The 12,866-nt window shown below is 54.7% G+C and overlaps 1 protein-coding gene across 1 annotated transcript in view; it reads left to right on the top strand.

The window, feature by feature from the left end:
- The first annotated feature begins 3,636 nt into the window (after window positions 1-3,636).
- The window catches only part of SLC30A6 (solute carrier family 30 member 6), a 45,037-nt gene continuing 35,807 nt past the window's right edge, over window positions 3,637-12,866 (top strand). Inside the window, exon 1 of the mRNA XM_066595850.1 lies at window positions 3,637-3,684. Coding sequence (XP_066451947.1) covers window positions 3,682-3,684 — 3 coding nt within the window. The 5' untranslated portion in view covers window positions 3,637-3,681. The remainder of the gene's footprint in view (window positions 3,685-12,866) is intronic.

Raw genomic sequence — 12,866 nt, 5'->3', positions numbered from 1 at the left:
GATACACAATAGCCACTGAAAAACGTGTCCTGGACCCCATAACCAGAATGGTGGAGAGTGTGCGCAGTCTTTACTGTCTCACTGCAGTTGGTTCTCACGCTGTGGTTATCATCACACTAGATTTTTTTGCCCTCTCCCTTCTCTACTCTACTGTTGTTTTTAAAATTCCTCACAACAGATGAACTTGGAAGGGGAGACCCCAGGGAATGTCATGAGCCCCCCAAAAGTCATGCCCACAGCAGAAAGGTTAAAAGGCTTTACCTTGAATAAAGGACGGGTGAATCAAGGGAAAATTTCAGTACCCCTTATCTCCAGCCACAAGTCGAGAGGACCATTCTGAATCAGATGGAGACCCTGAATTAACCCCTTTAAAAAAAATTTCAGACCAACGTCTTGCTGCTATAACAACCTGTCATACCTCCCTGATAGAGAAACTAGAGGAGGTCCGCATCAATGTTGGTCTCCTGCATCAGGACTTTCAAAGCTTGCGCTCAAGAGTCTTAGCAGTGGAGGAGTAATTGTCCGCTATTGAGCATTACACTACACTATGAAATTTAGATCAGAAGGCAGATATTTGTAAACAGAAGACCGATGATCTTGAAAACCGCCTCTGGCATAATAATCTGTGCACCATTGGCTTACCAGAAAGACCAGAAGGACAACGGCCTGACAGTTTGATTGAAAAATGGCTAAAAGAACTTTTCTTAGAAGCTCCATTTTTACCTGCCTATGCAATTAAGAGGGCACATCGGATGCATGCTCGAACTCCACCCCCAAAAGCCCCACGAGGCCTCTCCTTTCTAGGCTGCTGAACTACAAGAACATGGATTTGATACCCCAACCAGTCCATAAATCTGGAGAACGCAGAATCGAAAATGCACTGATCTCATTTTAACCTGATTTCTCCCCTGAATTGCAGAAGTAACAGGCTTTCTTCACCATGGTCATGAAACAGCATCGAGAGCTACAGGTCCTCTATGGCTTACCCCGTCCATCTGAGGGTTGGCAATGGTGAGAAAGCAAACGCCTAGCTGAATGCCATTTGGGAGAGACAGTGACTTTGAAAACATCTCTCTATAGTTGTCCTGAGACTTTAACCTTTCCACTTTTTCATCCTTTCCTTGCTGGATGACCATACTCAATTAGAATATTATAAAATGATTGACCAGAAGGTATAAAGTCTTCCCCTCTGCTGTTGCCCACTTTCCTCCTAGTTACTCCTTTACCTACCCTCACTAAATCCCCCCCCCCCCCCATTTATTTTTTTATTCTCTCTTCCCCCACCCCACCTGTTTTTTTTCCCTCTTTGTAATTCTCTGCTGAGATATTTAGGGCCTCGGTTACCCTTTTGATCTGGGCCCATATTGATTGTGTGGCTGATATTGCAGTTTTTCTTTTTCTGCTCTTCAGTTACATGATCTACTCCTAGTTACTTAGAACACTACGATTCGGTACCCTCGCTGTCATCACAGCGTGGTTGCATCTATATGATAACTCATTATAGAGTTTTTTAATGATGTTCGCTTTTGATCTAATTAGTTGTTCAGAATCCATATCTACTATGGAAGCAGTCTTGGCGCTCCACATAATGCTGTCCACTGTGTCAGGAATCATATGCTAGATCTATGACAATGGCTAAGTTAAAATTGCTGATCTGGAACGTGAGGAGTCTAAGATCCTTATGCAAAAGGTCAATGATATTCTACTATATTCGTCAAGACAACCCTCATTTGGTATGTCTCCTTGAGACTCATGCTATGGCCAAATCTGTAAGGGTCTTTCATAAGCCATGGGTCCAGTGGAGTGAACACTCTTCTCATACTTCCTATTCCAGGGGTGTATCAATCCTTGTACATAAATCCATTTGCTGGGAAGTCCTACAGGATCAGTCAGATGCTGAGGGCAGATATGTTTGGGTAGCAGCCAATATTAATAGTGCATGATATGTTATCGTGGGTATATATATTATCCCCCTGCAGCCTCCACAGGGATATTACAAGAAGCCGCAGTCTTTGCAGCCTGTTTCCCTATAGCTAGATTAAATGTCTGGGTGAGGGCTCCCACCTACTTGTGTTTTTTTAACATGATGTCAATGGGACTTTCTAATGTTAAAAATGAATCACAAGTTTGTGCTTCTGCGATTTTTGAAAGTCCCATTGACAATCGCGTAAAAAAACCGCTGCGATATCACAGCGTTAAAAAAATGCAAGTGGGTGGGAGCCCTGACATTAACATGCTGATGGATCCTTCAATGGATAAATTCTTCCCCTAGGCCCTAGATATCCCACATCTGACCCTTTCAAAACTAGTCTCAGAATGAGGTTGGATTGATCTGTGGAGGGTCATGCCCCTGGACACTTGTATGTACTCCTGCTTTACTCCTCACTGTCCTGGGTAGATTATATATTGGGGAATGCTAGGATGCACAGGATAATGGAATCAGTGGACTTGTAGGGCTTTCAGGCACTAGGGTGGAGCCTCAGGTGTAGTAGCCGCAGGTGTGGAGAGTAGTCGAGTGGAAGCCGGAGGTCATCAAAAGGGAGTCACGGTTTGCAGTACCTCTTGACTATATTTTATGTGATTTCTTCCCACTCTCCCTCCAATTATTTACTTCCTTTTCATTGTATTAATACTTTTATCTTATATGTTCTTCTATGTACTACTGTAGCATGTTATGCCCCAGTATTTTCTGAAGAAGAGGTCTACCCTTGAAATGCGTTTTCTGTTGGTTATACTCCCCATTTAATTAAAAAAAAATCATATTGTACTATCATCACCATTTTTTGGAGTCATCGCACCTTGAGCCATTGTCCTTCTTCTTTCATTTTCACCGTGTACTCCTTGACCTGTCTTATACAGGTATACGTCTGGCCGGCAGCACCTCCCACGTACACTTGTACCACTATTCACCAACAAACATTGTACATCCACCCATGGAGTAGCTCCACCACTCTTTTTTCACACTGGTGTGATGGTCTGGGGCGCCATCGCATACGGCAGTCGGTTACCCCCAATAGTGGTACGAGGGACAATGACAGCTCAGCGATATGTACAGGACTTCCTGCAGCCACATGTGTTCCTCTCATGGCAGCTTCCAGCAGGATAATGCTCGGCCGCACACACAAGGGGGTCACAGGAATGTCCCCACAACATTGTCATACTTTTGTGTCCTACCAGATTTATCACTAATAGAACATGTATGGGACCACCGGAGAAGCCAACTTCTGACAGCCTACGAGTTTGCATGATCTAGAGGCTCAGTTGCAGCAAATGTGGGTTTATATGCTGCAACTGAGGTTCTGTATGGCAGTTGGCGCAGCAGATATTTGAAGAACATGGATATTTGGTGGACTTAACTATATTTTATCCTGAGCACAAATAACCTGGATCAATAATAAAGAAAGATCCCCTGTGAGGGAGAAGTAGCCATAGAAATGGTCTCTGCAGTTACGGGAATCAAAGCTCCCTCTCCTGAAACGGTCGAGTACTGCCCCCTGCTGGAGACTCGTGAACGGACGCTTCTGAAACGTCGGAAAAGTTCCCGCAGTAAAGATGGCTTCCGGCCACGTAGATGAAATAAGCACGTGACCTGACGCTAACCAACCAGAGCAGGAGAGGCCGGTCTCCATGCCAACGTATCCGCCCCCGGTCTGAGGCTCTTCCGGCCCCGGGCTCCTCAACATGGTGAGTGCTGTGCGGTGCTGCCGTGTCTCCTTCATGGAGAGACCGGTGGTAGATGGAGGAGACTCCTTGCCATGCTGCTCGAACTGAGCTGTAAACGTACTGGAGGGGCTTTCATTTCTGTAGGGTCTACATAATATATAAGTAGTTCTGGCAGCGGACATTGGGGGGCAGTGGTGTCCTCTGCAGTGCATATGCTCCCTCTTCCAATGTTTGTTTACATCCCTCTTGCAGTGCTGCTTCCACTCCTGGGTCAGGGGCCTGTTTTCCTGCGCCGTTTTGAACGGGTCTGAATCCAGGCAGCAGCAGCGGTGTCCGCACGTACCTGCTTTCTTTTTCTCTGTACTGTGGATGGCCCGCACGGCGAGCGGTCGGACATGCGCAGCACAGGTTTTTTTAAACCCCTGCTCTTGTGGCCTTTTTATTAATGTCTACGGATCGACGGGTACCATTGAGTTCAACGGAAGCCGCCTGTGCAGAGCCCGCACAAAAATAGGGCATGCTGCGTTTTGTCGTCCCCCCCCCCCCCCCCCCCCCTCCGCTGCGAGCAGAAAATTGTAATTGATTTCCTCTTGTGGGAGAAAAGGTGCTTTTCTATCGCATACTATGGCAGGAATGTGGTGTGGCACCCTGAGAAGGACGCCCGCTCCAGATTCCATAATGCAAATGTGGCCGTGTGCTGGCGGCCTAAACGCTCACTCACCCCCCCCCCCCCGCCCTCTTGCAGTGTTTGGTGACGTACCCCCGCCCCCTTGCAGTGTTTGGTGACGTACCCCCGCCCCCTTGCAGTGTTTGGTGACGTACCCCCCCCGCCCCCCTTGCAGTGTCTGTTGACGTACCCCCCGCCCCCCTTGCAGTGTCTGTTGACGTACCCCCCGCCCCCCTTGCAGTGTTTGTTGACGTACCCCCCCCACCCCCCCTTGCAGTGTTTGTTGACGTACTCCCCCCCCCGCCCCCCTTGCAGTGTTTGTTGACGTACTCCCCCCCCCTTGCAGTGTTTGTTGACGTACTCCCCCCCCCCGCCCCTTGCAGTGTTTGTTGACGTACTCCCCCCCGCCCCCTTGCAGTGTTTGTTGACGTACCCCCCCCCCCGCCCCCCTTGCAGTGTTTGTTGACGTACCCCCCCCCCGCCCCCCTTGCAGTGTTTGTTGACGTACCCCCCCCCCCCGCCCCCCTTGCAGTGTTTGTTGACGTACCCCCCCCCCCCCGCCCCCCTTGCAGTGTTTGTTGACGTACTCCCCCCGACCCCTTGCAGTGTTTGTTGACGTACTCCCCCCGACCCCTTGCAGTGTTTGTTGACGTACTCCCCCCGACCCCTTGCAGTGTTTGTTGACGTACTCCCCCCCCCGCCCCCCTTGCAGAGTCTGTTGACGTACCCCCCCCCGCCCCTTGCAGTTCTTGTTGACGTACCCCCCGCCCCTTGCAGTGTTTGTTGACGTACTCCCGCCCCCCCTTGCAGTGTTTGTTGACGTACTCCCGCCCCCTTGCAGTGTTTGTTGACGTACACCCCCCCCCCCCCGCCCCCTTGCAGTGTTTGTTGACGTACCCCTTCGCCCCCTTGCAGTGTTTGTTGAAGTACTCCCCCCCGCCCCCTTGCAGTGTTTGTTGACGTACCCCTTCGCCCCCTTGCAGTGTTTGTTGAAGTACTCCCCCCCCCGCCCCCTTGCAGTGTTTGTTGAGGTACTCCCCCCGCCCTCCTTGCAGTGTTTGTTGAGGTACTCCCCCCGCCCTCCTTGCAGTGTTTGTTGAGGTACCCCCCCCGCCCCCCTTTGCAGTGTTTGTTGAGGTACCCCCCGCCCCCCTTTGCAGTATTTGTTGACGTAGTCCCCCCCGCCCCCCTTTGCAGTGTTTGTTGACGTAGTCCCCCCCGCCCCCCTTTGCAGTGTTTGTTGACGTAGTCCCCCCCCCCCCCCGCCCCCCTTGCAGTGTTTGTTGACGTAGTCCCCCCCCCCCGCCCCCCTTGCAGTGTTTGTTGACGTAGTCCCCCCCCGCCCCCCTTGCAGTGTTTGTTGACGTAGTCCCCCCCGCCCCCCTTGCAGTGTTTGTTGACGTAGTCCCCCCCGCCCCCCTTGCAGTGTTTGTTGACGTAGTCCCCCCCGCCCCCCTTGCAGTGTTTGTTGACGTAGTCCCCCCCGCCCCCCTTGCAGTGTTTGTTGACGTAGCCCCCCCGCCCCCTTGCAGTGTCTGTTGACGTAGCCCCCCGCCCCCTTGCAGTGTCTGTTGACGTCTCCTCCCCGCCCCCCAACCCCCTTTGCAGTGTAGTGTTTATTGGCATACTCCCTTCCCCCCTCTCTTGTGCAGTGTGTGTTTTGATATACTCTCCCTTGCAGTGTTTGTTGAAGTACTTCCTTACCCCCATTCTGTGTTTGTTGACGTACTTTCCCCCACACCTGCAGTGTTTGTTGACATACTTCATCCCGGTGCAATTGTTTGTTGACATACTTCATCCCCTTGCTGTTTTGTTGACATACCCCCCCCCCCCTTTGCAGTGTTTGTTAACATACTCCCCCCCCCCCTCCCCTTTGCAGTGTTTGTTAACATACTCCTTCCCCCCTCCCCTTTGCAGTGTTTGTTAACATACTCCTTCCCCCCTCCCCTTTGCAGTGTTTGTTAACATACTCCTTCCCCCCTCCCCTTTGCAGTGTTTAACATACTCCCCCCTCCCCTTTGCAGTGTTTGTTAACATACTCCCCCCTCCCCTTTGCAGTGTTTGTTAACATACTCCCCCCCTCCCCTTTGAAGTGTTTGTTAACATACTCCCCCTCCCCTTTGCAGTGTTTGTTAACATACTCCCCCCTCCCCTTTGCAGTGTTGTCAACATACCCCCCCTTTGCAGTGTTTGATGTACTTCCCCGTCCCCCGTGCAGTGTTTGTTGAGGTACTCTCCTCCCCCTGCCTTTGCAGTGTTTGTTGACATACTCCCCTCCTTTGCAGTGTGTTTGACATACTCCCCCTTGCAGCTTCTGTTGAAGTACTTCCCCACCCCCCTTCTGTGTTTGTTGACGTACTCCCCCCCCCCCCCCCACACACACCTGCAGAGCTTGTTGACATACTTCATCCCCTTGCAGTGTTTGTTGACATACCACCCACCCTGCAGTGTTTGTTGACACACTACCCCCTGCAGTGTTTGTTGACATACCTCCAGCCCCCCCTTGCAGTGCTTGTTGATGTACTCCCCCCCCCGCCCCCTTGCAGTGTTTGTTGACATACTACCCCCCCTGCCCCCCTTGCAGTTTGTTGACGTACTTCCCCTGCCCCCCTTGCAGTGTTTGTTGACGTACTTCCCCTGCCCCCCTTGCAGTGTTTGTTGACGTACTTCCCCTGCCCCCCTTGCAGTGTTTGTTGACGTACTCCCCCCGCCACCTTTGCAGTGTTTGTTAACATACTCCCCCCTCCCCTTTGCAGTGTTTGTTAACATACTCCCCCTCCCCTTTGCAGTGTTTGTTAACATACTCCCCCCTCCCCTTTGAAGTGTTTGTTAACATACTCCCCCTCCCCTTTGCAGTGTTTGTTAACATACTCCCCCCTCCCCTTTGCAGTGTTGTCAACATACCCCCCCTTTGCAGTGTTTGATGTACTTCCCCGTCCCCCGTGCAGTGTTTGTTGAGGTACTCTCCTCCCCCTGCCTTTGCAGTGTTTGTTGACATACTCCCCTCCTTTGCAGTGTGTTTGACATACTCCCCCTTGCAGCTTCTGTTGAAGTACTTCCCCACCCCCCTTCTGTGTTTGTTGACGTACTCCCCCCCCCCCCCCCACACACCTGCAGAGCTTGTTGACATACTTCATCCCCTTGCAGTGTTTGTTGACATACCACCCACCCTGCAGTGTTTGTTGACACACTACCCCCTGCAGTGTTTGTTGACATACCTCCAGCCCCCCCTTGCAGTGCTTGTTGATGTACTCCCCCCCCCGCCCCCTTGCAGTGTTTGTTGACATACTACCCCCCCTGCCCCCCTTGCAGTTTGTTGACGTACTTCCCCTGCCCCCCTTGCAGTGTTTGTTGACGTACTTCCCCTGCCCCCCTTGCAGTGTTTGTTGACGTACTCCCCCCGCCACCCTTGCAGTGTTTGTTGACTTACTCCCCCCGCCCCCTTGCAGTGTTTGTTGACTTACTCCCCCGCCCCCTTGCAGTGTTTGTTTGACTTACTCCCCCCGCCCCCCTTGCAGTGTTTGTTGACGTACTCCCCCCGCCCCCTTGCAGTGTTTGTTGACGTACTCCCCCCGCCCCCCTTGCAGTGTTTGTTGACGTACTCCCCCCACCCCCCTTGCAGTGTTTGTTGACGTACTCCCCCCGCCCCCTTGCAGTGTTTGTTGAGGTACCCCCCCGCCCCCCTTTGCAGTGTTTGTTGAGGTACCCCCCCGCCCCCCTTTGCAGTGTTTGTTGACGTAGTCCCCCCCGCCCCCCTTTGCAGTGTTTGTTGACGTAGTCCCCCCGCCCCCCTTTGCAGTGTTTGTTGACGTAGTCCCCCCCGCCCCCCTTTGCAGTGTTTGTTGACGTAGTCCCCCCCCGCCCCCCTTGCAGTGTTTGTTGACGTACTCCCCCCCGCCCCCCTTGCAGTGTTTGTTGACGTACTCCCCCCCCGCCCCCCTTGCAGTGTTTGTTGACGTACCCCCCCCCGCCCCCCTTGCAGTGTTTGTTGACGTACCCCTTCGCCCCCTTGCAGTGTTTGTTGAAGTACTCCCCCCCCCCCGCCCCCTTGCAGTGTTTGTTGAGGTACTCCCCCCGCCCTCCTTGCAGTGTTTGTTGAGGTACTCCCCCCGCCCTCCTTGCAGTGTTTGTTGAGGTACCCCCCCCCGCCCCCCTTTGCAGTGTTTGTTGAGGTACCCCCCGCCCCCCTTTGCAGTATTTGTTGACGTAGTCCCCCCCGCCCCCCTTTGCAGTGTTTGTTGACGTAGTCCCCCCCGCCCCCCTTTGCAGTGTTTGTTGACGTAGTCCCCCCCCCCCCCGCCCCCCTTGCAGTGTTTGTTGACGTAGTCCCCCCCCCCCCGCCCCCCTTGCAGTGTTTGTTGACGTAGTCCCCCCCCGCCCCCCTTGCAGTGTTTGTTGACGTAGTCCCCCCCGCCCCCCTTGCAGTGTTTGTTGACGTAGTCCCCCCCGCCCCCCTTGCAGTGTTTGTTGACGTAGTCCCCCCCGCCCCCCTTGCAGTGTTTGTTGACGTAGCCCCCCCGCCCCCCTTGCAGTGTCTGTTGACGTAGCCCCCCGCCCCCTTGCAGTGTCTGTTGACGTCTCCTCCCCGCCCCCCAACCCCCTTTGCAGTGTAGTGTTTATTGGCATACTCCCTTCCCCCCTCTCTTGTGCAGTGTGTGTTTTGATATACTCTCCCTTGCAGTGTTTGTTGAAGTACTTCCTTACCCCCATTCTGTGTTTGTTGACGTACTTTCCCCCACACCTGCAGTGTTTGTTGACATACTTCATCCCGGTGCAATTGTTTGTTGACATACTTCATCCCCTTGCTGTTTTGTTGACATACCCCCCCCCCTTTGCAGTGTTTGTTAACATACTCCCCCCCCCCCTCCCCTTTGCAGTGTTTGTTAACATACTCCTTCCCCCCTCCCCTTTGCAGTGTTTGTTAACATACTCCTTCCCCCCTCCCCTTTGCAGTGTTTGTTAACATACTCCTTCCCCCCTCCCCTTTGCAGTGTTTAACATACTCCCCCCCTCCCCTTTGCAGTGTTTGTTAACATACTCCCCCCTCCCCTTTGCAGTGTTTGTTAACATACTCCCCCCCTCCCCTTTGAAGTGTTTGTTAACATACTCCCCCTCCCCTTTGCAGTGTTTGTTAACATACTCCCCCCTCCCCTTTGCAGTGTTGTCAACATACCCCCCCTTTGCAGTGTTTGATGTACTTCCCCGTCCCCCGTGCAGTGTTTGTTGAGGTACTCTCCTCCCCCTGCCTTTGCAGTGTTTGTTGACATACTCCCCTCCTTTGCAGTGTGTTTGACATACTCCCCCTTGCAGCTTCTGTTGAAGTACTTCCCCACCCCCCTTCTGTGTTTGTTGACGTACTCCCCCCCCCCCCCCCCACACACACACCTGCAGAGCTTGTTGACATACTTCATCCCCTTGCAGTGTTTGTTGACATACCACCCACCCTGCAGTGTTTGTTGACACACTACCCCCTGCAGTGTTTGTTGACATACCTCCAGCCCCCCCCTTGCAGTGCTTGTTGATGTACTCCCCCCCCCGCCCCCTTGCAGTGTTTGTTGACATACTACCCCCCCTGCCCCCCTTGCAGTTTGTTGACGTACTTCCCCTGCCCCCCTTGCAGTGTTTGTTGACGTACTTCCCCTGCCCCCCTTGCAGTGTTTGTTGACGTACTTCCCCTGCCCCCCTTGCAGTGTTTGTTGACGTACTCCCCCCGCCACCTTTGCAGTGTTTGTTAACATACTCCCCCCTCCCCTTTGCAGTGTTTGTTAACATACTCCCCCTCCCCTTTGCAGTGTTTGTTAACATACTCCCCCCCTCCCCTTTGAAGTGTTTGTTAACATACTCCCCCTCCCCTTTGCAGTGTTTGTTAACATACTCCCCCCTCCCCTTTGCAGTGTTGTCAACATACCCCCCCTTTGCAGTGTTTGATGTACTTCCCCGTCCCCCGTGCAGTGTTTGTTGAGGTACTCTCCTCCCCCTGCCTTTGCAGTGTTTGTTGACATACTCCCCTCCTTTGCAGTGTGTTTGACATACTCCCCCTTGCAGCTTCTGTTGAAGTACTTCCCCACCCCCCTTCTGTGTTTGTTGACGTACTCCCCCCCCCCCCCCCCACACACCTGCAGAGCTTGTTGACATACTTCATCCCCTTGCAGTGTTTGTTGACATACCACCCACCCTGCAGTGTTTGTTGACACACTACCCCCTGCAGTGTTTGTTGACATACCTCCAGCCCCCCCTTGCAGTGCTTGTTGATGTACTCCCCCCCCGCCCCCTTGCAGTGTTTGTTGACATACTACCCCCCCTGCCCCCCTTGCAGTTTGTTGACGTACTTCCCCTGCCCCCCTTGCAGTGTTTGTTGACGTACTTCCCCTGCCCCCCTTGCAGTGTTTGTTGACGTACTCCCCCCGCCACCCTTGCAGTGTTTGTTGACTTACTCCCCCCGCCCCCTTGCAGTGTTTGTTGACTTACTCCCCCGCCCCCTTGCAGTGTTTGTTTGACTTACTCCCCCCGCCCCCCTTGCAGTGTTTGTTGACGTACTCCCCCCGCCCCCTTGCAGTGTTTGTTGACGTACTCCCCCCGCCCCCCTTGCAGTGTTTGTTGACGTACTCCCCCCACCCCCCTTGCAGTGTTTGTTGACGTACTCCCCCCGCCCCCTTGCAGTGTTTGTTGAGGTACCCCCCCGCCCCCCTTTGCAGTGTTTGTTGAGGTACCCCCCCGCCCCCCTTTGCAGTGTTTGTTGACGTAGTCCCCCCCGCCCCCCTTTGCAGTGTTTGTTGACGTAGTCCCCCCCGCCCCCCTTTGCAGTGTTTGTTGACGTAGTCCCCCCCGCCCCCCTTTGCAGTGTTTGTTGACGTAGTCCCCCCCCGCCCCCCTTGCAGTGTTTGTTGACGTACTCCCCCCCGCCCCCCTTGCAGTGTTTGTTGACGTACTCCCCCCCGCCCCCCTTGCAGTGTTTGTTGACGTACCCCCCCCCGCCCCCCTTGCAGTGTTTGTTGACGTACTCCCCCCCGCCCCCCTTGCAGTGTTTGTTGACGTACTCCCCCCCGCCCCCCTGCAGTGTTTGTTGACGTACCCCCCCCCCCGCCCCCTTGCAGTGTTTGTTGACGTACCCCCCCCCCCCCCGCCCCCTTGCAGTGTTTGTTGACGTACCCCCCCCGCCCCCTTGCAGTGTTTGTTGACGTACCCCCCCCGCCCCCTTGCAGTGTTTGTTGACGTACCCCCCCGCCCCCTTGCAGTGTTTGTTGACGTACTCCCCCCGACCCCTTGCAGTGTTTGTTGACGTACTCCCCCCCCCCCCCGCCCCCCTTGCAGAGTCTGTTGACGTACTCCCCCCCCCCCTCGCCCCCCTTGCAGTGTTTGTTGACGTACCCCCCCTCGCCCCCTTGCAGTGTTTGTTGACGTACCCCCCCTCGCCCCCTTGCAGTGTTTGTTGACGTACCCCCCTCGCCCCCTTGCAGTGTTTGTTGACGTACCCCCCCGCCCCCTTGCAGTGTTTGTTGACGTACTCCCCCCCCCCCTTGCAGTGTTTGTTGACGTACTCCCCCCCCCCGCCCCCCTTGCAGTGTTTGTTGACGTACTCCCCCCCCCGCCCCCCTTGCAGTGTTTGTTGACGTACCCCCCCCCTCGCCCCCCTTGCAGTGTTTGTTGAGGTACTCCGCCGCCCCCCTTGCAGTGTTTGTTGATGTACTCCCCCCCCCCCCCCGCCCCCCTTGCAGTGTTTGTTGACGTACTGCCCCCCCGCCCCCCTTGCAGTGTTTGTTGACGTACTCCCCCCCGCCCCCCTTGCAGTGTTTGTTGACGTACTCCCCCCCGCCCCCCTTGCAGTGTTTGTTGACGTACTCCCCCCGCCCCCCTTGCAGTGTTTGTTGACGTACTACCCCCCCCCCGCCCCCTTGCAGTGTTTGTTGACGTACTACCCCCCCCCCGCCCCCTTGCAGTGTTTGTTGACGTACTCCCCCCCCCCCCGCCTCCCTTGCAGTGTTTGTTAACGTACCTCCCCCGCCCCCTTGCAGTGTTTGTTAACGTACCCCCCCACCCCCTTGCAGTGTTTGTTGACGTACTCCCCTCCCCCGCCCCCTTGCAGTGTTTGTTGACGTACTCCCCCCCCCGCCCCCCTTGCAGTGTTTGTTGACGTACTCCCCCCCCCTTGCAGTGTTTGTTGACGTACTCCCCCCCTTGCAGTGTTTGTTGACGTACTCCCCCCCTTGCAGTGTTTGTTGACGTACCCCCCCTTGCAGTGTTTGTTGACGTACCCCCCCGCCCCCTTGCAGTGTTTGTTGACGTACCCCCCCCCCCCGCCCCCTTGCAGTGTTTGTTGACGTACTCCCCACCGCCCCCCTTGCACTGTTTGTTGACGTACTCCCCCCCCCCCCGCCCCCTTTGCAGTGTTTGTTGACGTACTCCCCCCCCCCCCCCCCCCTTGCAGTGTTTGTTGACATACTCCCCCCCCCCCCTTGGAGTGTTTGTTGACGTACTCCCCCCCGCCCCCCTTGGAGTGTTTGTTGACGTACTCCCCCCGCCCCCTTGCAGTGTTTGT

Source organism: Eleutherodactylus coqui, chromosome 3, assembly GCF_035609145.1.
Source record: "Eleutherodactylus coqui strain aEleCoq1 chromosome 3, aEleCoq1.hap1, whole genome shotgun sequence".
Classification (NCBI taxonomy): domain Eukaryota; kingdom Metazoa; phylum Chordata; class Amphibia; order Anura; family Eleutherodactylidae; genus Eleutherodactylus; species Eleutherodactylus coqui.
This window is presented reverse-complemented; position numbering and strand designations above follow the sequence as displayed.